At 41.5% G+C, this 27,149-nt stretch overlaps 1 protein-coding gene across 1 annotated transcript in view; it reads right to left on the reverse strand.

Annotated features, from left to right (window-relative positions):
* Window positions 1-27,149, reverse strand: part of LOC140724535 (uncharacterized) — a 119,459-nt gene that overhangs the window by 32,340 nt on the left and 59,970 nt on the right. The window contains exons 6-7 of the mRNA XM_073038978.1: window positions 23,736-23,890; window positions 15-4,827 (exon numbers count right to left, since the gene is read on the reverse strand). Of these exons, the coding sequence (XP_072895079.1) occupies window positions 15-4,827; window positions 23,736-23,890 (4,968 nt within the window). The remainder of the gene's footprint in view (window positions 1-14; window positions 4,828-23,735; window positions 23,891-27,149) is intronic.

The following is a 27,149-nucleotide window of genomic DNA, read 5'->3' on the forward strand; positions in this document are numbered from 1 at the left end:
CATTTTAAACTTACCACCATGGCCTTTAATCTTCCCATCATGAGATTCAATATCCACATCTATTTCTAGTGCCTGGATGTCAGTTCCAATAGTTTGTTGATCTATTGATATTTCTGGCACTGAAACATCAACATCAGGCTTCTCTACAGCTACGTTAATGTCAGCTTTACCTTTCACCTTCGGCATAGATATATCTGCTGATGGCTTTTCTACCTTTGGCATTTTTAGACTGACTTCCGGAGCCTCCACATGTATACCTCCGACACCAATTTCACCTTCTACCTTGCCAGGTTGTATATCGGCTTCTGGAATTTTAATATCAGTTTCAAGTTTCAGGAGAGTAATATCAGCTTTTGGCAAGCTGACATCAAGACTCATTTTTGGAGCTTTAATATCTGGTGCAGAAATTCCAAATTTTGGCACTTTAAATTTTGGGAACTTCATTTTCCCTCTTTTGCCTTCAATATCCTCTTCTGATGAATCTACATCAAGTTCACACTCTGGAGCGGACATGTCAAGCATTTTGTCCTCTATCTCCACTTCAGGCTTTGTCATGGAAACATCTATGTCTGGCTTCTTCACGTCCAAATCCACCTCTGGACCTTTGAATTTGGGCAGAGTTATTCCAAATGAAGGCATTTTCATGGATGGCATTTTAAACTTACCACCACGACCTTTCATCTTCCCTTCGTCAGATTCAATTTCCACTACTAATTCTGGTGCCTGGATGTCAGCACTAATGGTTTGTTGATCTATTGATATTTCTGGTACAGAAACATCAACATCAGGCTTCTCTACGGATACATTAATGTCAGCTTTACCTTTCACCTTCGGCATAGATTTATCTGCTGATGGCTTTTCTATCTTTGGCATTTTTAGACTGACTTCCGGAGCCTCCACATGTATACCTCCGACACCAATTTCACCTTCTAACTTGCCAGGTTGTATATCGGCTTCTGGAATTTTAATATCAGTTTCAAGTTTCGGGAGAGCAATATCAGCTTTTGGCAAGCTGACATCAAGACTCATTTTTGGAGCTTTAATATCTGGTGCAGAAATTCCAAATTTTGGCACTTTAAATTTTGGGAACTTCATTTTCCCTCCTGTGCCTTCAATATCCTCTTCTGATGAATCTACATCAAGTTCACACTCTGGAGCGGACACTTCAAGCATTCTATCCTCTATCTGCTCTTCAGGCTTTGTCATGGAAACATCTATGTCTGGCTTCTTCACGTCCAAATCCACCTCTGGACCTTTGAATTTGGGTAGAGTTATTCCAAATGAAGGCATTTTCATGGATGGCATTTTAAACTTCCCACCACGACCTTTAATCTTCCCATCATGAGATTCAATATCCACATCTATTTCTGGTGCCTGGATGTCAGCTCCAATGGTTTGTTGTTCTATTGATTTTTCTGGTGCGGAAACATCAACATCAGGCTTCTCTACGGATACATTAATGTCAGCTTTACCTTTCACCTTCGGCATAGATTTATCTGCTGATGGCTTTTCTATCTTTGGCATTTTTAGACTGACATCCGGAGCCTCCACATGTATACCTCCGACACCAATTTCACCTTCTAACTTGCCAGGTTGTATATCGGCTTCTGGAATTTTAATATCAGTTTCAAGTTTCGGGAGAGCAATATCAGCTTTTGGCAAGCTGACATCAAGACTCATTTTTGGAGTTTTAATATCTGGTGCAGAAATTCCAAATTTTGGCACTTTAAATTTTGGGAACTTCATTTTCCCTCCTGTGCCTTCAATATCCTCTTCTGATGAATCTACATCAAGTTCACACTCTGGAGCGGACACTTCAAGCATTCTGTCCTCTATCTGCACTTCAGGCTTTGTCATGGAAACATCTATGTCTGGCTTCTTCACGTCCACATCCACCTCTGGACCTTTGAATTTGGGAAGAGTTATTCCAAATGAAGGCATTTTCATGGATGGCATTTTAAACTTACCACCACGACCTTTAATCTTCCCATCGTGAGATTCAATATCCACATCTATTTCTGGTGCCTGGATGTCAACTCCAATGGTTTGTTGATCTATTGACATTTCTGGTACAGAAACATCAACATCAGGCTTCTCTACGGATACATTAATGTCAGCTTTACCTTTCACCTTCGGCATAGATATATCTGCTGATGGCTTTTCTACCTTTGGCATTTTTAGACTGACATCCGGAGCCTCCACATGTATACCTCCGACACCAATTTCACCTTCTAACTTGCCAGGTTGTATATCGGCTTCTGGAATTTTAATATCAGTTTCAAGTTTTGGGAGAGCAATATCAGCTTTTGGCAAGCTGACATCAAGACTCATTTTTGGAGCTTTAATATCTGGTGCAGAAATTCCAAATTTTGGCACTTTAAATTTTGGGAACTTCATTTTCCCTCCTGTGCTTTCAATATCCTCTTCTGATGAATCTACATCAAGTTCACACTCTGGAGCGGACACTTCAAGCATTCTGTCCTCTATCTGCACTTCAGGCTTTGTCATGGAAACATCTATGTCTGGCTTCTTCACGCCCACATCCACCTCTGGACCTTTGAATTTGGGAAGAGTTATTCCAAATGAAGGCATTTTCATGGATGGCATTTTAAACTTCCCACCACGACCTTTAATCTTCCCATCATGAGATTCAATATCCACATCTATTTCTGGTGCCTGGATGTCAGCTCCAATGGTTTGTTGTTCTATTGATTTTTCTGGTGCGGAAACATCAACATTAGGCTTCTCTACGGATACATTAATGTCAGCTTTACCTTCCACCTTTGGCATAGATATATCTGCTGATGGCTTTTCTATCTTTGGCCTTTTTAGACTGACTTCCGGAGCCTCCACATGTATACCTTCGACACCAATTTCACCTTTTAACTTCGCTGTTTGTATATCTGCCTCTGGAATTTTTATATCAGCATTAGGTTTTTGGAGAGAAATATCAGCTTTAGGTAAACTGCATTCAAGACTCAGTTTTGGTGCTTTAATATCATGTGCAGAAATTCCAAGATTTGGCCCTTTAAATTTTGTGAGCTTTTTTCCCCCTCTTTTGCCTTCAATATCTATTTGTGGTGCATCTATATCAAGTTCACACTTTGGAGCAGCTATATTAAGCATTTTGCCCTCTACCTCCATGTCAGAATCTTTCTGTGAATTGACTAATTTTGGCTTTCTCCCATCCATGTCCCTTTCTGGACCTTTGAATTTGGTAATAGAAACCCCAAATGTTTGCGATTTCATGACTGGCTTTTTGAACTTATCATCATGGCTTTTCATCTTCATGTCATCTGATTCAATGTGTACATCTATTGTTGGAGCCTTCTGGTCCATTGATGTTTCTTTTATTGAAATTTCAGATTTGTGCTTCTGTATTCCTACTTCGACATCATGTTGACCTCTCTGCTTTATCTCTACCTCAGCTTTTGGGGTGGAAATGCCTCGTTTGGTCTGACTGATATTGAGGCTCTTATTTGTGGTTCCAATATCAGCTCCAGTTATTGCCATTTTTGGTCCTTTATGAATGTCAGATAGCTTGGCTTCAATGTTTGTATCCATTTGTTGAGATGGAGAGATTTGATATTTCTGGCTTTTGTTCTTTGATTTTTTTGATTTACTCCCTTTTTTGAGGTTTTTGCCTGGAATTGCTTGTGAGTTCTCTGGATGGTTACTACTTTCTGTCATGAGCTCGCTGTCCCTGATTTCACCTTGATTGTTGCTCACGGATATCGCACTGTCATTTTGCTTTATCCTGATATTATGTTCTGGTACAATAGTTTGTTGTGCATTTGGTCCACTCTCTTGCTCATTCAACTTGTGTCGTACTTTTTTATCTTCCATTAATGTAACAGTATATTCACTGCTTGCATGTGCCTGGTCATCTTTGATTAGACTGACATCAATGGCAAGATTAGAAGATGTGGACTCAGTTTGAGAGTTTTTATCTTTTGTTTCATTCATTTCCTGTTCTTTAATTTTCTGTTGCTTTTCAACCTTGGCTGTTTTGTTTTGTATTTCAAGAGCTTGCATTGAAATGTCAGTAACTTCCTTGCTTGTGCTTGTATCATACTCCTTTGGTGATGATAAAATATCATCAGCCTTTACATCTGTAATGCTTTGCAAAATATCCTGCAGTATTGATTGAGAACATGTTCTTTCCTCTGGTAATTCATATGCTGTATTCTGTGTTGTTAGAATTGGTTCAGGAAGTACAAATTTAGCTATTTTGAGTTTAGGTATTTTCGCTTTAGATTCACTGTTAATATTGTCACATTCCATTTGTTCACTCTGATTAGCCAACAATTGTTTAGTTTGAGTTGTGGTGATCATTATGGTGTTTGATTTTTGTTGTGTACCATGTACATTTGTTTGCAAATTGTCACATTCCACAACAGTGGAATCCTTCATTCCAATCAAAATGTCTTGCTTTTCATCTTTGCAAGCTTCTTTGTTCTCTGTGTTTATATCTTTTGTACCCATGTGTGGTAATTTTATTTTTCTTCTTGGTTTTTTCACTTTTTGTGGGCTTTGTACTGGTTTTAAATGGGTTTCGATATCTGTGCCTGTTGCAGTGACATCATCCTGAACATGTTCTCCTGGCTCTGATAAGCTGTGAGATCTGACCAGTTTCTGTGTCTTTGATTTTTTGAAAGATGAGAATTTGGGGCAGGAAAAGGTGATATCAGGTACTTCCGTCTTCTTTGTCTTCCCCTTCTCGACCGTTTGTTGAATTTGTGGTCCTTTTGCATTCAATTCTTCAGCAATACCTCTTGCTTTTGATTTATTTCCATACAATTTTATGAAAAAGTCTTCATCAGGCCCCTAAGGGAAGATATTGGCAGTTATTTTATAGGTACTGAATGTAAGACTTAGCTGATTTATAAGAACAGACAATAATTATTGCCACCTTTTAATAATTTTATATCTTTTAAATTATTTAATAGAATGTAAATAGCCATTTTTCCTCAACTGTAACAAAGAAGTATCAATAAGTTTTACAATTTTGTAATGCATGTTTGTGCATTATATGTTATTTTTCCTGACTTGCCCTAATTATTGAAAACAGTGTATACAAGCATATAAGGAAAAGGAAGTAAAATATATGATCAGGAGTCAGTATGAAATATCATTGAACCTTTATTCATGTCTAATATGAGCATAATTGTTCTGATCTATTACCTTTTACTGGCCAATTTCATTTTCCTGCCGAATCCCTTGTCCTTGATTCCCCCATGGACTAAAATTTTATCTTAGCCTTAGCAACTGAGCAATTAATAGATTTACAACTCTCTGAGATAAGTTATTAGTCCTCATCACAATTTTATCTGGTTGACCTTTAATCTTGAAAAGGTGTTTCCTAATTTCAGACACAGGTGGGTTTCCTCTGGGTGCTCCGGTTTCCTCTCACAGTCCAAAGACGCACCAGTTAGCAGTGTTGTATATTTAATATTTCATTAATATTTGAGTAATATTGTAAATATGTTGTTGATTAAGCATTGTTTGTTTAAAATAATTCATTACAGGTTATATGTAAAAGTATGCTACCACATGATACATGCATGCCTTACAAAATAAAAAAAAATGAAGTTAGGCTCACATTATGGACGGTCCGTGTTTTCCAGCCAATTAGTTTTATGTTTTGGATTTACAAAACATAACAGTGACAATGAGAAAGTTTTAAACAAATCTGGGGTGACTACTGTTATCTTTGTACAAATATATATAAATAATTAAAGGGACATACACAGAGGTGAAGTTAACTTGCATATTCACTTTGCAGAGAGAGCCACAAATCAATGCACATAAGTTATCAGTCTATAATTAGTGCTAAGTGGAGTCATTGCACTAAAAGAAATAGATCCATACACAACAACTACCTACCTGTTGAAGCACGGCAAGACATTCGAGTTTTTAAAAAGCGCAGAGAGGAAGAGTTGAGTTAAAAATACACCGCATGTTTCTTTTTCTTTGGAGAAAAATAGTGAGTACCAGGTGATAATATTCTTAAAAAAGAGCAGAGATGGCTGGCTACTTTGGAAAGATTGATTCCACAAAAGATAACTGGAATGTGTATACTGAGCAGTTTGAGCAATATTTCAAAGCAAATGGAATAGCTAATGACAAACAAGTACCAGTTTTGCTGAGTGCAGTGGGTGGAAAAGCATACAGTTTGACTCCTCCAACCAAACCAGACAAAATAAGTTTTACTAATATCTTGAAAGCAACGCAAGAACATTTAGAACTGAAACCATTATTGGTTTCATAAATGGAATCAAAAGGAAGGGGAGTTCATTTTAATATACGTGGCAGAATTGAAAATATTGTCTAAGCATTGTCAGTTCAATAATAGGCTTAGTGATACACTGAGAGACCATTTAGTTTGTGGATCTTACAAGAAAGCATTCAAACCGACTCCTAACTGAAGCACAACTTTCATTTAAAAGCGCAGTTGAAGTAGTTCTTTGTAGCAAAACGAGAGCAAAAGAAATCATGAGATAGTGTTCTTGGTTCATTGTCCATTCAGAAATCTGATGGCAGAGGAGAAAAAGCTGTTCTTGAAATGTTGAGTGTGTGTCTTCAGGCTACAGTACCCACTCCTTGATGGCAGCAATGAGAAGAGGGCATGTCCTGGGTGATGGGGGTCCTTAATGATGGATGGCACCTTTTGAAGGTGCCTTCGATGCTGGGGAGGCAAGTGCCATTGATTGAGCTGTCACAGCTCACGACTTGCTGCAGCTTCATCCAATTCTGTGCAATGGCCCTTCTGTACAAGATGGTGATGCAACCAGTTAGAATGCTGTCCACCGTACACCTGTAGAAATGTGCAAATCTTCAGTGAAGTACCAAGTCTCCTTAAACTCCTAATGAAATGCAGCCACTGTCATGCCTTCTTTGTAATTGCACAAATATCCAGGATAGATCTTCAGTGATGTTAATATCCAGGAACTTGAAACTGATCACCTTTTTCACTGCTGATCCCTCGAGGATGACTGGTGTGTGTTCCCTGGACTTCCCCTTCCTGAAGTCCACAATCAATTCCTTGGTCCTACTTGATGTAAAGTTCAAGGCTGTTGTTGCAACACCACCCAACCAACTGATCTATCTTGCTCCTGTACTTCTGGGAGTCCACTTTTTTTCCCACCACATTTTATACCTCATTGATGTTCCTTAAGGTTGTTATAGCCGGGGGTGGTAATGGGAGCTTGTCCATGCTCCCAATGGCATGTGCCTCAAACAACTAAGTCCAGCTCCTGGCCTTCATGTGTAGCTTAGCTACTAAGGCCAGCAGAACCATTTTTACTGACAGGAGAAGGGGCAAAGGTGGCGCCTTAAAACCAGTCACTTCAGGCAGATAGGGCTCATCAGGCGTGGTTGGCAGCTCATCAAGGAGAAGGAAGACTCTGATCTTAAACCTCCGCTACCTTGCAGCTTTACCCATTAATGGGGATAGCTTCGGGAGTAAACTCCAGACGGGCAGACAGACATACTTTATTGATCCCGAGGGAAATTGGTTTCGTTACAGCCACACCAACCAAGAATAGTAAAGAAATATAGCAATATAAAACCATAAATAATTAAATAGTAATAAGTTCATCATGCCAAGTGGAAATAAGTCCAGTACCAGCCTATTAGCTCAGGGTGTCTGACACTCCGAGGGAAGAGTTGTAAAGTTTGATGGCCACAGGTAGGAATGACTTCCTACGACGCTCAGTGTTACATCTCGGTGGAATGAGTCTCTGGCTGAATGTACTCCTGTGCCTAACCAGTACATTATGGAGTAGATAGGAGTCATTGTCCAAGATGGCATGCAACTTGGACAGCATCCTCTTTTCAGACACCACTGTCAGAGAGTCCAGTTCCACCCCCACAACATCACTGGCCTTATGAATGAGTTTGTTGATTCTGTTGGTGTCTGCTACCCTCAGCCTGCTGCCCCAGCACACAACAGCAAACATGATAGCACTCCAAGGGAAATATCTGGAGCTGGAATCCCTAAGGCAGTCTTACATTGAGTTTAACGCTGACTGGCAACTCCTGCAACACTGCTGGTACTAAATTGTATTGGTCTCTGCCATTCCTTTGGGTTCATCAGATGCATGGAGAGGGGGAGCTTGTTACATGGGCAACAGCTTGCTCTCCGTATTGTACTGCCCAGGCTTGCATATCTAGATGGCTAGCATGCAATATCCATGATTAACTCCGACTGACGGAGACCTCAGATAGACAGATGTTATGTCATATCAAACAGGAATAAATACCACTTCACATGTAATGTTCTTAACCCTATTTTGAATGGAAGTACCAAATTTATACTGATTCTCACCAACACTGAGGAAGAAAGAAGCATACTTAAGGTTTAAGAAACAAGGATCAAACAGGGCTCTAGAGAGCATTCTTTAAGAAAAGACTGAGGAGAGCTATAAGGGAAGATGAGAAAGCTTTGGTGAGTAGGATTAAGGAAAAACCCAAGGGATTTTACATGTACATGAAGAACAGAAGGATAACTATAGTAAGGGTATGTTCCAATGAGACAGGGAAAGAATGGTAGGGTACAGGAACTGTGGTGGACAAAGGCTGTTGTAAATCTAGTCAAGAAGAAAAGAAGAACTTATGAAAGGTTCAAAAAACTAGGTAATGGTAGAGATCTGGAAGATTATAAGACTAGCAGGAAGGAGTTTAAGAATGAAATTTGGAGAGCCAGAAGGGGTCATGAGAAGGCCTTGGCGGATAGTATTAAGGAAAACCCCAAGGCATTCTAAAAGTATGTAAAGTGCAAGAGGATAAGCTTGAGAGAATAGGACCAATCACGTGTGACAGTGGAAAAGTGTGTATGGAACCAGAGGAGATAGCAAAGGTACTTAATGAGTATGTTGCTTCAGTATTCACTACGGAAAAGGATCTTGGAGATTGTAGGGATGATCAGCAGACTGAAAAGCTTGAGCATGTAGATATTAAGAAAGAGGATGTGCTGGAGCTCTTGGAAAGCATCAAGTTGGATAAGTCACTGAGATCGGACAAGATGTACCCCAGGCTACTGTGGGAGGCGAGTGAGGAGATTGCTGAGCCTCTGGTGATGATCTTTGCATCATCAGTGGGGATGGGAGAGGTTCTAGAGGACTGGAGGATATTGTTCCCTTATTCAAGAAAGAGAGTAGAGATAGCCCAGGAAATCATAGACCAGTGAGTCTTACCTCAGTGGTTGGTAAGTTGATGAAGAAGATCCTAAGAGGCAGGATTTATGAACATTTGAAAAGGAATAATATGATTAGGAATAGTCAGCATGGCTTTGTGAAAGGCAGGTTGTGCCTTAAGAGCCTGATTGAATGTTTTGAGGATGTGACTAAACACATTGATGAAGGTAGAGCAGTAGATGTTGTGTATATGGATTTCAGCAAGGCATTTGACAAGGTACCTCATGCAAGGCTTATTGAGAAAGTAAAGAGGCATGGGATCCAAAGGGGCATTGCTTTGTGGATCCAGAACTGGCCTGCCCACAGAAGGCAAAGAGTGGTTGTCATATTTGCATGGAGGTCAGTGACCAGTGGTGTGCCTCAGCGATCTGTTCTGGGACCCTTACTCTTCGTGATTTTTATAAATGACCTGGATGAGGAAGTGGAGGGATGGGTTAGTAAATTTGCTGATGACACAAAGGTTGGGGTATTGTGGATAGTGTGGAGGGCTGTCAGAGGTTACAGCAGGACATTGCTAGGATGCAAAACTGGGCTGAGAAGTGACAGATGGAGTTCATTTTGGTAGGTCAAATATGATGGCAGAATTAATGGTAAGACTCTTGACGGTGTGGAAGATCAGAGGGATCTTGGGGTCCGAGTCTATAGGACACTCAAAGTTACTGTGCAGGTTGACTCTGTGGTTAAGAAAGCATATGGTGCATTGGCCTTCATCAATTGTGGGATTGAGTTTAGGAGCCGAGAGGTGATGTTGCCCCTATATAGGACCCTGGTCAAACCCCACTTGGAGTACTGTGCTCAGTTCTGGTCGCCTCACTACAGGAAGGATGTGGAAGCCATAGAAAGGGTGCAGAGGAGATTTACAAGGATGTTGCCTGGATTGGGGAGCATGCCTTATGAGAATAGTTTGAGTGAACTCGGCATTTTTTCCTTGGAGCGACAGATGATGAGAGGTGACCTGACAGAGGTGTATAAGATGATGAGAGGCATTGATGGCGTGGATAGTCAGAGGCTCTTTCCCAGGGCTGAAATGGCTAGCCCGAGAGGGCACAGTTTTAAGGTGCTTGGAAGTCAAGTGAAGTCACTTTTTATTGTCATTTCGACCATAACTGCTGGTACAGTACACAGTAAAAACGAGACAACGTTTTTCAGGACCATGGTGCTACATGAACAATACGAAAGCTACACCGAACTACATAAACCAACACAAAAACTACACTAGACTACAGACCTACCCAGGACTGCATAAATACAGAGAACAGTGCAGGCATTACAATAAACAAGACAGAAGGCACAGCAGAGGGCAGTAGGTTGGTAGTACGATGGCTTGGGGGAAAATCTGTTACATAAATAAACAGCTGAATGGTGGCGATCAGGGTTCCATCCGTTTCTGTACTCCCGCCGAATACCTCATTGCCACAGATTAGTCCAATTTAATGTCCATTGGACAGCAAAATGGACGGGAGATCCGGCCAGCTAGGGCTTGCTTTTTTCCTGGCACGGACTCCTGCCCGTTCGCCTTGCTTCTGCTTCCTCGCACACCGCTTACAACATCCCCACCTCTGGCCACCAGCATCAGGTGACTCCGGGGACTGCAGGCCCGATTCCCTCAGCAAGCCGAGGTCGCACAATCTAACCAGCAGATTTTTATGAATGTTTGTTTTTGGGCGATCTCTGTATTGTAGCAGTATCTGGCGATGGTAGGTAGTTATCCATTGTTATCCATTGCCCTAAACCCTAATTGTGCCTTAAAATTAAATTGAAAAACTAAATTAAAGTAGCACCAGATCCGAAAGGCCACTGTTGCCGTGTGCCGCGCAGCAGTAGGTACAGAGGAGATGTCAGGGGTAAGTTTTTTTACTCAGATTGGTGAGTGTGTGGAATTAGCTGCCAGTGACTGTGGTGGAGGCAGATACAATAGGGTCTTTTAAGAGACTCCTAGACAGGTACATGGAGCTCAGAAAAATAGATGGCTGTGGGTAACACTAGGTAATTTCTAAGGTAGGGACATGTTCGGCACAGCTTTGTGGGCCAAAGGGCCTGTATTGTGCTGTCTGTTTTCTATGTTTCTAATATGTGGAAAGTTAAAATCAGCTGCTATAACAGCCTTATATTTCTTGCAACAGTCTGCGATCTTTCTACAGATTTGTTCCTCTAGATCCCTTGGACTTTTGGTGGTCTGTATTATAGCCTTATTAATATGGTCATAGCTTTCTTATTTTTAAGTTTCACCCATAACACCTCACCAGATGAGGTCTCGAGTCTGTCCTAACTGAGCGCTGCTGTGACATTTTTCCCTGATTATTAACACCACCTATCCTCCTTTAATCCCTCCCACACTGTCATGTCTAAAAGAATGGAATCCCAGAATACTGGGCTGCCAGTCCTGCCCCTCCTGTAACCAAGACTCACTGATGGGAACAATATTATAATGCCAGGTGTTGATCCAAGCCCCGAGCTCATCTGCCTTTCCAAACAATACTTCTTGCATTAGAATATACGCAGCTCAGAATATTAGTAGCACCATGCTCAACCTTTTGACTTCTGATTTTGTCTGAGGTCTTAATAACATCTGACTCCACAACCTCTACACTAACTATTTTACATACAGTGTAAAAGAGAGGTGAAAGTGGATATTGGATCACTGGAAAACAATGCTGGCAGGGTAATAATGGGATGAATAAAATAGCAGATGAACTGAATAGATATCTTGCATCAGTCTTCACTGCGAAATACATTAGTGGTATGGTGGAAGTTCCGGGTGTCAGGGGTCATGAAGTGTGTGAAGTTACCATAACTAGAGAGAAGGTTCTTGGGAAACTGAAAGGTCTGAAGGTAGATGTCACCTGGACCAGATGGTGTACACCCCAGAGTTCCGAAAGGGGTTACTGAAGAGATTGTGGAGGCATTAGTAATGATTTTTCAAGAATCACTAGATTCTGAAATAGTTCCATAAGGCTGGATAGTTGCGAATGTCACTCCGCTCTTCAAGAAGGGAGAGAGGCAGAAGAAAGGAATCTATAGGCCAGTTAGTCTGACTTCAGTGGCTGGGAAGATGTTGGAGTCAATTATTAAGTATGACATCTCACGGTACTTGGAGGCACATGATAAAATAGGCCGTAGTCAGTATGGCTTCCTTGGGGAAAACCTTGCCTGACAAATCTGTTGGAATTCTTTGAAGAAATAACAAGAGGGATAGACAAGGAGAATCAGATGATGTTGTGTACTTGGATTTTTCAGAAGGCCTTTGAGAAGATGCCACACAAGAGGCTGCTTAACAAGCTACGAGCCTATGATATTACAGGAAAGATTCTAGCATAGATGAAGCAGTGGTTGATTGGTAGGGGGCGAAGAGTGGGAATAAAGGGAGCCTTTTCTGGTTGGCTGCTGATGACTAGTAGTGTTCCACAGGGTTCTGTGTCAGGACCAATTCTTTTTACATAATTTGTCAATGGTTCAGATAATAGAATTGATGCCTTTGTTACAACATTTGCTGATGATACGAAGATAGATGGAGTCTCGGGTAGTTTTCAGGAAGTAGAGAGGCTACCGAAGGACTTAGTCAGATTAGTTAAATGGGCAACAAAATGGCAGATGGAATACAGTGACAGGAAATGTATGGTCATGCACTTTATGTGAAAAAATGAATGAGTTGACTAGTTTCTAAATGGAAAGAAAATACAAAAAACTCAAATGCAAAAGGACTTGGAAGTCCATGTGCAAGAGTCCTTAAAGATTAATTTGTAAGTTGAGTCCATTATGAGGAAGGCAAGTGTAATGTTAGCATTAATTTCAAGAGGAATACCATATAAAAGTAACTTTATAAAGTTATGGTGAGGCCTCATTGGGAGTATAGTAAGCAGGTTTGGGCCCCTCATCTTTAAAAAGGGATGTGCTGAAAATGGAAAGTGTTCAAAGGAGATTCCCGAAAATGATTCCAGGATTGAATGGCTTGTCATCTGAAGAGAAGTTTATGGCTCTAGGCCCGGATTCACAAGAATTTGGAAGAATTAGGGGTTACTAAATTCAGCTTAATGACTAAATTTGGCTTTTTTGACACTGATCAAAAGAAGTGTCAAAGTGAAAACAAATCTCTACAAGGTGACCTTCGCCTGGTCAGGGAGAGCGAGGAGGTCATAGAAAGGAGTTTTAGGCAGGTGGTCACACCGGGGCCACGGGAGACAGACAAGTAGGTCACAGTCAGGAGGGGAAGGAAGAGTCAGGTACTAGAGAGTACCCCTGTGGCTGGACCCCTTGACAATAAGTACTCCTGTTTGAATACTGTTGGGGGGGGACAGCCTACCTGGGGGAAGCGACAGTGGCCATGCCTCTGGCACAGAGTCTGGCCCTGTGGTTCAGAAGGGTAGGGAAAGGAAGAGGAAGGCAGTAGTGATAAGGGACTCTATAGTTAGGGGGTCAGATAGGCAATTCTGTGGACGCAGGAAAGAAACTCAGATGGTAGTTTGCCTCCCAGATGCCAGGGTCAGGATGTTTCAGATCGCGTCGAAGATATCCTGCAGTGGGAGGGAGAACAGCCAGAGGTCGTGATACATATTGGTACCAATAACATAGGTAGGAAGAGGGAAGAGGTCCTGAAAAAAGACTACAGGGAGTTAGGAAGGAAGTTGAGAAGCAGGACCGCAAAGTTAGTAATCTCGGAATTACTGCCTGTGACAGTAATTACGTGACAGTGAAAATAGGAATGGAATGAGGTGGAGAATAAATGCGTGGCTGAGGGATTGGAGCAAGGGGCAGGAATTCAGACTCCTGGATCATTGGGACCTCTTTTGGGGCAGGGTGATCTGTACAAAAAGGACGGGTTGCACTTGAATCCCGGGGGGACCAATATCCCGGTGGGGAGGTTTGCTAAGGCTGCTGGGGAGAGTTTAAACTAGAATTGTTCGGGGGGTGGGAACTGAACTGAAGAGTCTGGGGAAGAGGAGGTTGGCTCACAAATAGAGAAAGCTTGTAGACAGTGTGAGAGGGAGGATAGGCAGGTGATGGAGAAGGGACGCGTTCAGACCGAAGGTTTGAGATGTGTCTATTTTAACACAAGGAGTGTTGTGAACAAAGCGGATGAGCTTAGAGCATGGACCAATACTTGGAGCTATGATGTTGTGGCCACTACAGAAACTTGGATGGCTCAGAGATGGCGATGGTTATTTTGAGTGCCAGGCTTTAGATGTTTCAGAAAGGAGAGGGAGGAAGGCAAAAGAAGTGGGGGCGTGGCACTGTTGATCAGAGATAGTGTCACGGCTGCAGAAAAGGTGGATGCCATGGAGGAATTGTCTACGGAGTCTCTGTGGGTGGAGGTTAGGAACAGGAAGGGGTCAATAACTCTACTGAGTGTTTTTTATAGGCCTCCCAATAGTAACAGGGATATCAAGGAGCAGATAGGGAAACAGATCCTGGAAAAGTGTAATAATAACAGGGTTGTCATGATGGGAGATTTTAATTTCCCAAATATCGATTGGCATCTCCCTAGAGCAAGGGGTTTAGGTGGGGTGGAGTTTGTTAGGTGTGTTCAGGAAGGTTCCATGATACAATATGCAGATAACCCTACAAGAGGAGAGGCTGTACTTGATCTAGTATTGGGAAATGAACCTTGTCAGGTGTCAGATCTCTCAGTGGGAGAGCATTTTGGAGATAGTAATCACAATTCTATCTCCTTTACAATAGCATTGGAGAGAAATAGGAACAGGCAAGTTAGAAAGCATTTAATTGGAGTAAGGGTCATTATGAGGCTATCAGGCAGGAAATTGGAAACTTAAATTAGAAACATGTTCTCAGGGAAAAGTACGGAAGAAATGTGGCAAATGTTCAGGGGATATTTGTGTGGAGTTCTGCATAGGTATGTTCCAATGAGATAGGGAAGTTATGGTAGGGTACAGGAACCGTGGTGTACAAAGGCTGTAATAAATCTAGTCAAGAAGAAAAAAGCTTACAAAAGGTTCAGAGAGCTAGGTAATGTTAGAGATCTAGAAGGTTATTAGGCTAATAGGAAGGAGTTTAAGAAGGAAATGAGGAGAGCCAGAAGGGGCCATGACAAGGACTTGGCGGGCAGGATTAAGGAAAACCCCAAGGCATTCTACAAGTATGGAAGAGCAAGAGGATAAGACGTGAAAGAATAGGACCTATCAAGTGTGACAGTGGGAAAGTATGTATGAAACCAGAGGAAATTGCAGCGGTACTTAATGAATACTTAGGAAAAGGATCTTGGTGATTGTAGTGATGACTTGCAGCAGACTGAAAAGCTTGAGCATGTAGATATTAAGAAAGAGGATGTGCTGGAGTTTTTGGAAAGCATTGTTGGATAAGTCGCCGAGACCGAATGAGATGTACCCCAGCCTACTGTGGAAGGTGAGTGAGGAGATTACTGAGACTCTGGCGATGATCTTTGCATCATCAATGGGGTCGGGAGAGGTTCCAGAAGATTGGAGGGTTGCGGATGTTGTTCCTTTATTCAAGAAAGGGAGTAGAGATAGCCCAGGAAATTATAGACCAGTGAGTCTTAACTCAGTGGTTAGTACGTTGATGGAGAAGAATCCTGAGAGGCAGGATTTATGAACATTTGGAGAGCTATGATATGATTAGGAATAGTCAGCATGGCTTTGTCAAGGGCAGGTCATGCCTTATGAGCCTGATTGAATTTTTTTGAGGATGTGACTAAACACATTGATGAAGTTAGAGCAGTGGACGTAGTGTATATGTATTTTAGCAAGGCATTTGACAAGGTACCCCATGCAAGGGTTATTGAGAAAGTAAAGAGGCATGGGATCCAAGGGGACATTGCTTTGTGGATCCAGAACTGGCTTGCTCACAGAAGGCAAAGAGTGGTTGTCATATTCTGCATAGAGGTCAGTCACCAGTGATGTGCCTCAGGGATCTGTTCTGGGACCCCTACTCTTTGTGATTTTTATAAATGATCTGGATGAGGAACTGGAGGGATGGGTTAGTAAATTTGGTGATGACACAAAGGTCGGGGTATTGTGGATAGTGTGGAGGGCTGTCAGAGGTTACAGCAGGACGTTAATAGGATGCAAAACTGGGCTGAGAAGTGGCAGATGGAGTTCATTTTGGTAGGACAAATACGATGGCAGAATATAGTATTAATGGTAAGACTATTGACAGTGTGGAGGATCAGAGAGATCTTGGGGTCCAAGATCCATAGGACACTCAAAGTTGCTGTGCAGGTTGACTCTGTGGTTAAGGAGGCGCATGGTGTATTGGCCTTCATCAATCATGAAATTGAATTTAGGAGCCGAGAGGTAACATTGCAGCTATATAGGACCCTGGTCAGACCCCACTTGGAGTACTGTGCTCAGTTCTGGTCGCCCCACTACAGGAAGGATATGGAAGTCATAGAAAGGGTGCAGAGGAGATTTACAAGGATGTTGCCTGGACTGGGGAGCATGCCTTATGAAAACAGGTTGAGTGAACTCAGCCTTTTCTCCTTTGAGCGACAGAGGATGAGAGGTGACCTGATAGAGGTGTATAAGATGATGAGAGGCATTGATCGTGTGGACAGTCAGAGGCTCTTTCCCAGGGCTGAAATAGTTGCCACAAGAGGACACAGGTTTAAGGTGCTGGGGAGTAGGTACTGAGGAGATGTCAGGGTTAAGTTTTTTAATCAGAGAGTGGTGAGTGCGTGGAACGGGCTGCCAGCAACAGTGGTGGAGGCGGATACGATAGGGTCTTTTAAGAGACTTTTGGATGGGTACATGGAGCTTAGAAAAATAGACGGCTATAGGTAAGCCTAGTCATTTCTAAGGTAGGGACATGTTTGGCACGACTTTGTGGGCCAAAGGGCCTGTATTGTGCTGTAGTTTTTCTATGTTTCTAAATTAATTACAAATATAAAACACAAAATAATTGATTGCATAAGTATTCAACCCCTTTAATATGATACACCAAATCATCATTGGTGCAGCCAATTGGTTTTAGAAATCACATATTAGCTAAATGGAGATCACCTGCACGCAGTCGTGTTTCAACGGATTGTAGTTAAAATACACCTGTATCTGGAAGGTCCACCTGTTGCTAAGTCAGTATCCTGGTAAAACTACACATGAAGATAAAGGAACTCTCCAAACAACTCCATGAAAGGATTATTAGAAAGCACAAGTCAGGAGATGGATACAAGAAAATTTCAAAGTCACTGAATATTCCTTGGGTACAGTTAAGTCAATCATCAAGAAATGGAAAGAATGTGGCACATCTGTAAATTTGCCTAGGGCAGGCTGTCCTCAAAAACTGAGTGACCGTGCAAAAAGTGGCTAGTGAGGTAGGCTACCAAGAGACCTTTGACAACCCTGGAGAAGTTTCAAGCTTCAGTGTCTGAGATGGGAGAGACTACACATTCAATAACTTCTGCTCAGGTGCTTCACCTGTCACAGATTTATGGTACAGTGGCAAAGAGAGAGCACTGCTGAAAAAACCTCACATTAAATCTCAGCTGGGATTTGCCATAAGGCATATGGGGGACTCTGAAGTCAGCTAGAAGAGGGTTCCATGGTCTGATGAAACCAAAATTGAGATTTATAGCTACCAGTCTAAACATTAACATCACACATCATCAAAATCACACCATCCCTACTGTAAAGCATGGTGGTGGGTACATCATACTGTGGGAATGAATACAGCAAAATACAGGGAAATCCTGGAGGAAAACCTGACACAGTCTGCAAGAAATCTGTGACTTGGGAGATTAGTTTTCTGGCAAGATAATGACCCAAAGCTTAAAGCCAAAGCTACACGGGCATGGCTTAAAAACAACAAAGTTAATGTCCTGGTGTGGCTGTCAGAATCCAGACCTCAATCCAACTGAGAATTTTTGACTGGACTCGAAAATGGATCCCCATGTAATCTGACAGACCTTGAGCAGTTTTTTAAAGAAGTATGGGGAAAAATTGCATTGTCCAGATGTGCAAAGCTGATAGAGACCTGTACACACAGACTCAAGGCTTTAATTGCTGCCAAAGGTGCATCTACTAAATATTGACTTGAAGGGGGTGAGTAATTATGCAATTAATTATCTTGTGTTAAATAATTGTAATAAATTTAGACCAATTTGTGGGAATTTGTTTTCACTTTGACATTAAAGAGTCTTTTCTGTTGATTTGTGTCCAAAAAAGCTAAATTAAATCCACTATGATTCAATGTTATAAAACAATAAAACATGAAATCTAAAAGGGGTGAATACTTTTTATAGGTATTGTATATTGTATATTTAAGGCAGAGGTTGATAGATTCTTGATTGGTCAGGACATGAAGGGGTATGGGGAGAAGGCAGGAGATTGGGGCTGCAAGGGAAACTGGATCAATCACGATGAAATGGTGGATCAGACTCGATGGGCCAAATGACTTGATTCTGCTCCTATATCTTAATGGTTTTATAATGGCACTCTGGTTCCCATCCATCTGTAACTCTGGTTTAAACCCCACCATGCAGCACTAGCAAACTTTCTTTCAGGATGTTAGTTCCCTTCCAGTTCTTATGTCCTCCCTCCTACACCAACTCCTTAGCCACATATTAAACTGTATAACCTTCCTATTTCTGGCCTCACTTGCAAGTGGTACGGATAGCTATCCTGTGATCACAACCCTGGAGGTCCTGCCTTTTAACTTAGCACATAACTTTCTGAGCTCATTTGCAGAAGCTCGCCCCTCCTCCTATCTGTGTCATTGGTACCTTCATGGACATGACTTCTGGCTATTCACCTTCTGACTTAAGAATGCTGAGGACTTGATCTAAGATGTCTTCAACCCTGGCACCTGGGAGGCAACACACTATTCGGGAATCTCATTCTTGTCTGCAGGACCTACTCTCTGCTGCCCTAACTAACGAGTCTCCTATCAACACAGCTCACCTCTTCTCCCCCCACCCCTTTGCTTCTGAGTTTCAGTGCCAGAGACCTGATTTTCCTCTGTTAAGTCATCTCCCCCAACAGTATCCAAAGTATCCTCAACCTGGTGTGGAGGGGGGTGGCCACAGGGGTACTCTGCACTGGCTGTTTAACCCCTTTCCCCTTCCTGATTGTCACCCAGTTTCCTGTGTCCTGCACCTTGTATGTAACTATCTCTCTGTATGTCCTATCTATCACTCCTCAGCCTCCCAAATGATCTGGAGTTCATCTAGTTTCAGCTCCAACTCATAAACATGGAGTGTTAGAAGCTGCAGCTGGATGGACTTCTTGCAGGTGTAGGACACTGAAGATCTCCCTGCCTTCCCACGTTCCACAATAAGAGCATTCCACTAGCCTGCCTGGCAACTCTACTGTTCTAACTGAGCAAATATAAAGAAAGTTAGTGGTGGGCAAACTATTGGAGTGGATTCTTGGAGACAGGATTGATGAGCATTTGGAGAAGCATAGAACAATTAGGGATAATCATCATAGCTTTGTGAGGGCAGGTTATACCGCATAAGCCTGATCAAATTCTTTGAGGTAATGACAAAACCAGTTGATCAATGTCAAGCAGTGAATGGACCATATAGACTTTAGTAAGGCATTTGACAACGTTCGCCAAGGTAGGCTCATTTAGAAAGTCAGGAGGCATGGGATCCAGAGAAACTTGGCTGTGTGGGTTTAGAATTGGTTTACCCATAGAAGCCAGAGGGTGGCAGTGGATGGGGAGCATTCTTCCTGAAGTTCAGTGACCAGCGATGTTCTGCAGGGATCTGTTCTGAAATCGCTGTTCTTTGTGATTTTTTTAATGAATGAGTTGGATGCGAAAATGGAAGGGTTGGTTAATAAATCTGCAGAAAACACGAAGTTGATGGTGTTGTGGATAGTGTCGAAATTTGTCATAGGTTACAATAGGATATTGATCAAATGCATGGTTAGACTGAGAAATGGCTGATGCATTTCAATCTGGAAAAGTGTGAAGTGATCCACATTGGAAGGTTGAACATGAAGGCAGAGTACAGGGTTAATGGCAGAATTTTAGTAGTATGGAGGAACAGAGGGATCTTGGTGACCATGTCCATAGATCTCGCAAAGTTGGTTTAAAAAGGCATGTGGTGCATTGGCTTTCTTTAGTCAGGGGATTGAGTTCAAAAGCCATGAGATAATGTTGCTGCTTTATAAAACTCTGCTTACTCTACACTTGGAGTATTGTCACAAACATGAGAAAGTCTGCAGATGCTGGAAATCCAAAGCAACATACACAAAGTACTGGAGGAACTCAACAGGCCAGGCAGCATCTATGGAAAAGAGTAAACAGTCAATGTTTCGGGCCAAGACCCTTCATCGGGACTGGAAAGGAAGAGGAGAAGTCTATCAATATCCTTTTGTAACCTATGACAACTTTCTACGTTATTCCCCAATACCATCAATTTTGTGTCATCTGCAGAACTTACTAACCCTCCATTTCCTCATCCAAGTCATTCATAAGACTTCTCTTCCTTTCCAGTCCTGATAAATGGTCTCAGCCCAAAACATCGACTGTTTACTGTTTTCCATAGATACTATCTGGCTGCTGAGTTCCTCCAGCATTTTGTGCTTGGAGTATTGTTTCGGTTCTTGACTCCTCATTATAGGAAGGATGTGGAAGCTTTAGCAAGGGTGAAGAGGCAATTTCCCAGAATGATGACCTGATTAGAGAGCACATCTCATGAAGATAGCTTGAGTGAGCTTGGACCTTTCTCTTTTGAGTGAAGGAGGATGAGGGGTGTTTTTATAGAGGTGTATAGGATGATAAGTGATATAAGTGATAAGTGACATCCATAGACTTTTTTTTTCTCCAGTGGAAATGGCTAATATAAGGGGGCATAATTTTAAGGTGATTGAAGGAAAATAAAGGGGGTAGGTTATTTTATACAGAGAGCAGTGGATGCATGGAATACGCTGTCAGGGAGATGATAGACACATTGGGGACATTTAAGAGATTCTTAGATAGGTAAATGGATGGAAAAAAAATAAAGGCCTATGTGGGAGGGAAGGGTTAGATTGATCTTAACCTAGGGTAAAAGGTCAGCACACCATTGTGGGCTAAAGGGTCTGTACCATTCTATATTCTGAACACTGTCAATTGTTGGCTGTTAAGATAATCACAGGATGTGTTCTACCTCAGCAACGTTAATGCTAAGTGCAGGGGACTCTGTGAAATGAACTGGAGAAGGGAGGCCTGGACATTTTTACATAGTCAGCTGCCGTCAGCAAAAATGTAAGCAAACGTAAATATCAGTGCACAACCAGCCACCTCTCTGCTGCATTAACGAGGAATATACATTACGGTTTAGAACAAATCAAGGCTATGGCATAAAAAGCAGCAAGTTTCCTTTACTGCATGGATATGGAAAACTTAATGAAATCCTCAGTGAACTATTATATTTTGTTAAAAGAAAACTTGGCACTGAATAGAATCTATATACAGCAGCAGTAATTAATTTCACTATTAAATGTGGATAATTGAAAATCCAGAGGTCTCCAGTAATTGTTTCAGTCACAAGGTGACATTTTGCAAGAGAAATTGGTCTTCAGTCTACATTTGTTCTGGAATTCTGTTAGCAAAATATTAATCATTTTAAGCAGTAATTTTTGGAGCACATCTACTTGTATTGCTTAATTTGGATAACAAATGTGCAGATGAAGGAATGCAGATAGTCAAATAATGACATAACAGCTTTGTCAAATTGGACTGCATGTGCATGTTTAGCACAGTAAATCTAACACATTCTTTTGAAATCAAACCCCCTTCAGCTGAGAGCCCGAGTCTGACATGTTGTAAACTTTAGAGGGTCCCCTGTGCGAGCCACAGGAAAAATACAGAAGCGCTGGAAACATTGAACAGATCAACAAACACGCGAACATAGGAATCAGAAGCTGGAGCAAGATGCTCCACTATTCAACAAGATCATTGGTGATATGATAGTAACTTGCTTATCAAGAATCTAACTGCCTCTGTTTTAAACTGGCCAAAGACTCTTTTCACTCCCCTTTGAAGAAAACTGTTCCAGAGACTCGTGGCCTGCTGAGAGAGAATAAAAATCACCTCAACTATTTCAAATAAGTGACCGCTTATTTTAAAATGATGATCCTTTAAATCCAGGTGTGCCATGAGAACTTTCTCCACACCCACTGCATCAAAACCCTTCGGGATGTTATATGTTTCAGTCTTCTATTGCTTTTCTGAATACCACCAGATATAAACCTAGATTATTGAATATTTTCCTCATAAACACATCCACTCATTCTAGATATCAGTTTAGCAACTCTTCTTTGATCCATTTCCAATAAACTTATATTCTTAAATAAGGAGACCAGTACTCCCTTAAGTGAATTTGCATTTCTTGGTCAAAGCCCATTTAATTTGACTCTAACTCCTCCAAAATATAATAGTATCTCTGGTACACCTAATTATGGTATTTGAGATGTCTCTGCATCAAGTAGCATTGGGCAGACATTTTCAGACAGCTGACACAGTGATGAAAATATATCTGACATACCTAGTGCAAACCTGAAACCAGAAGCACAAGGCTTGGATATTTAGTGTAGGTAACATTGTAATAAAAATATAGAATTTTTATCTCAAACTTCTGTAATTCCCAAATTTCTGCTAACTGCTCCCCCTCTGTTCCTTTTCCACCTTTTTCTTTTCTCTCTCTTCCTGACCCAACTAGCCCCATCACCCTACTTTTCTTCCCAACGCCATCTTCCCGCCCTCACACATTCCTCCCATTAGTTCCCTTCACCACCTCCCTCCTTTTATTCCATGCTTCATCTTCTTCAATCAGATTGCATCATCTTCATCATTTCCATTTATCGCCTTCTTGTTTGTGACAGTGTTCCTACTCACCCTCTCACTCTCAGCCTGGATTCACCTGGCACCTGCCAGCTCCTTGGTCCGACCCTTCCCTCCAGCTTTTTATACCGGCTAACTGACTTCTTTCTTACACTCCTAGATGAGATGCCTCATTCTGAAATGTTGACTGTCCATTTCAGTCTGTCCATTTGACAGACATTGATCCCGAGGGAAACTGGGTTTTGTTACAGCTGCACCAACCAAGAATAGTGTAGAGATTTAGCAATATAAAACCATAAATAATTAAATAATAATAAGTTAATCATGCCAAGTGGAAATAAGTCCAGGACCAGCCTATTGGCTCAGGGTGTCTGACACTCCGAGGGAGGAGTTGTAAAGTTTGATGGCCACAGGTAGGAATGACTTCCTATGACGCTCAGTGTTACATCTCGGTGGAATGAGTCTCTGGCTGAATGTACTCTTGTGCCTAACCAGTACATTATGGAGTGGATGGGAGTCATTGTCCAAGATGGCATGCAACTTGGACAGCATCCTCTTTTCAGACACCACCGTCAGAGAGTCCATTTCCACCCCCACAACATCACTGGCCTTACGAATGAGTTTGTTGATTCTGTTGGTGTCTGCTACCCTCTCAATGTCTCTTCTTTCCAGTAATACAAGTATTATAAACTGCATTAAAATTATTCTTAATTGTATTGATGAAAGTAAGTTTTTAAGAAAATAATACAGCCAATGTACATAGAAAATATTTGATTTGTTACAAAAAAATAAGCTTACCACAGACTTTGTTCCTTTCCCTTCAATAGACTCTGATTCAATTCTTCGTTTCAGGCAATATTGCATTTTGTATGGTTCAGAATACTGTAAGATCTTGAGTGCATCTTCATACTTAACATTGTCAAAATAAATGGTAGCACTGATAAGTTGATCACCTGATGGAAAACAAAATCATAAAGTTTGGTGATAGGATCATGAAATGAATTTAAAACTTTCTGTATCTTTGGCAATCTTCCTTAATTAACGTATAGTACATCAGTTAATCTATTCACCAATTTTGGGGATGTGGTAAGAAACTGGAGCACCTGGGGAAGTCCATGCAGTTTCATAGACAATGCACAAATTCCACATAGATGGCACCAGAAGCTGGGATTGAAGAGATTTCAGTGGAGTTGTGAGGCGATACCATTACCTGCTGCAACACTGTGCTGCTGGTGGCTGGTTCAAAAACTTCTTCTATTTGAGACGTGACTAAGAATCGAACAAGTCTGAGTTGGACTGGAATGACATGACACCAGACATTTATTTCCATATATTTTATGTTGAATTCATTTTCTTAGTCATGTAGTATTTTATGGCTATTAAATCAGACTTTGATTTCTGGTGCAGTTACAGAGCTGTATGCTTAACTACCAATGATGATAATACTTAAAATACCATAAATTCCGGTGTATAAGCCAAGATTAAAATTAAGGGGTCGGCTTATACAGAGGGTGCCAACTTTGAAAAAATGAATACATGGAAGACAGGTCATATTTATTGGCTGTTTTGAGTCAAATTCATTCCACTGTCGACGCATGAATTCTTTGAATGATTTGTTTAAACTCACATCTAGTGGCTGGAGCATGGAGATCAAACCACCGGGGATGACTGCAATGTCCGTATTTTCAGCTTTCAGTGCTGCTTTTGTCTCACCCGACAAGTGTGCTTTGAATACGTCCCAGACAAGTAGCAACTTTTCCTTCCCAAAACCTTCGGGACGTCGACGCCACATCTCTTTAACCCACTTCAAGCAACCGGCTTCGTCCATCCAACAGCGTTCTTGGACGTAAACAACACCCCGCGGGAATTTTCTGAGCAATCTTTGTTTTTGTCTCAACACAAGATCACGTCTATTCATAAATCGGGTGCACCAACTAAGGGTAGCTTTGAAATTTTCACTGACCTCATGGTGTTTTTCAGCCCATTTCAACGCTTGAACTCGAATCATTTCTCTAGTAACAATGTATCCGGACGATCGCTGGTGATTCACCCACTGTAAAGCTTTTTCTTCCAGTTTTGGCCACTGGCATGTTTTCCCGCAGTTTGCACATTTCGTCTTTGGCATTTCCCTCAGCGTGTCCTCTGCCTTTCTCTACTCACTTATTTTTCACTTGTTTCTCGTTTACACTAAACTTCTTAGCAGCTGCAGAATTATTTGTTCCTTTAGCAAAATCGACAACCTTCAGCTTGAAGTCAGCATCATATCGCATTTGTTTTAATCTTTTGTACATGACGGTCGCAAACTCAATACTGAGTAGACGTACTGACCCCGCCACCCCGTGTCATGTTTTAATGAGATTACGATGGGCGCTAAATGGTTTCACAGGGGTTACATTTCAGAGGATTCTTTACCATTGGAGACCTAATCCAAAATTTCGCTCCCCGATTTATTTATTAAGAATTCGCTTGTAACACTCTACAATGTGTAGGCCTGGTTTCTTAGCAGGTACTGGTTCACAAAATTTCCTGGGTCCAGATCTGGCAAAGCTGAGTTACGAACCCCGTAACTGGGTCACTTACCAGCAAAGATGAAGATGTCCGTTGAAGTCTGATGATACTATTTTGAACAGTATTTATTAGTAAAAATACACAAAAATAATATCAATGCAAACATACAGATAATATACGTCGTCAATACTAAATCTAAAAGTGCGGGTATAATAATAAACAATAAGAAATAAGCTCTATCGTTGTCTAGGGGATAATTTATTGTCCGATGGAAATATAAAGTTCACTCAGTTCATGCAGGCTGCAGCCGTTGGGGACCGCTGTGTTGCAATGGTTGGAGAGAGAGAGAGAGATTTGGAGAAAAACTTGCCGACTTTCCTTTTATGATTTCGATCCGTCAGGAGTCTCGTTATCATGGCCTTTCACTTGTGGCCTCTCCTTTAGCTAAACTGTTCTTCCGTGATGAGCCCACCACCCTGGCAAGGGAAGGACGCACACGAGCTCTCACTGGCCTTCGCTATAAAAACGCTATCACGGGATTTCTAGCGTTTCTCCTGGTGTGTCTAAAGGGGTTGTTCCCCAGACCCCTCTTTTATCCTTACTCACGGGGTCTCAGATGTCAATCAGGTTGGGCTGATGCAATCCCTCAACCAGACCGCTCTGGTTGTCCCCTGAGGGTTTTCAATGAATAGTACAGTACTCAATACACAATTCCTTCTCCAAGAGACAATGGCCGTTATCAGTGGATCCGTTCCGCTGAGGCCAGGACACATTCCAAACCTTGTGTATTCTGCGTGTCTCTCTCTTATTTCCTGGGTCCCAGACCCGAATTAATAGCGATCTTGCGATTCTCAAAAAGGAGGGGGCGACTTTGTACCCTTCAGCGCAACTCAGAGTTGCTTCACATTCATAACAAATGAAAAACCTCTACAAAAAGGGTCGACTTATACAAAGGTAACATGAAAAAGTCACTTTTTTAACCTTGAAAATGGGGGGTCAGCTTATACTCTGGAATATACAGTAATCAATTCAATACATATCTCTTTATGGAATTTACAGAGAACATATGTAACATTGTATAAATGTAATATGTTATATGACTGTAAGTAAAATGCACTGATTATAGAATCAGTAAGGTATGAGAGGAAGCTTTTCTGCCCATCAAGTCCAGCTGCTTGTAAGGCAACCCAATAGTGCATGCAGCAAGTTCCACATTACAATTATCTTATGCATAAAAGAGTCTTTGTTTTCTCACATCCCATTGTACATTGTGCTCATCTTTGAATCTATGCCCTCTGGTTCTTGAACTATTTATTACTGAAAACTTCATTTCAAATCGATTTCGTCAAAGAGAAACAATCCCAATTTCTCCTAAAATTTTGTTGTTTCTGAATGCACACGGTATACGGCTAAGGTAGATGATCTTATAGACACAATTAGAGATTGGCAGATACGGCATTCTGAGCATCACTAAGTCGTGGGTGAAAGAAGATCATAGTTAGGAGCTCAACATTCAAGGGTGCACCTTGTATCAAAAGGACGGGCAGGAAGGCAGAGGGAGTAGGGTGACTCTGTTGGTAAAAAAATTAAATCAAATTCTTAAAGAGGTGACAGAGGATCAGAAGCTGTAGAATCCTTTCGGGCAGAGTTAAGAAACATCAAGGGTAAAAAGATCCTGATGTGAGTTATACAGGATCCAAATAG

This window comes from Hemitrygon akajei, chromosome 3 (genome assembly GCF_048418815.1).
Source record: "Hemitrygon akajei chromosome 3, sHemAka1.3, whole genome shotgun sequence".
In the NCBI taxonomy this organism is placed as follows: Eukaryota; Metazoa; Chordata; class Chondrichthyes; order Myliobatiformes; family Dasyatidae; genus Hemitrygon; species Hemitrygon akajei.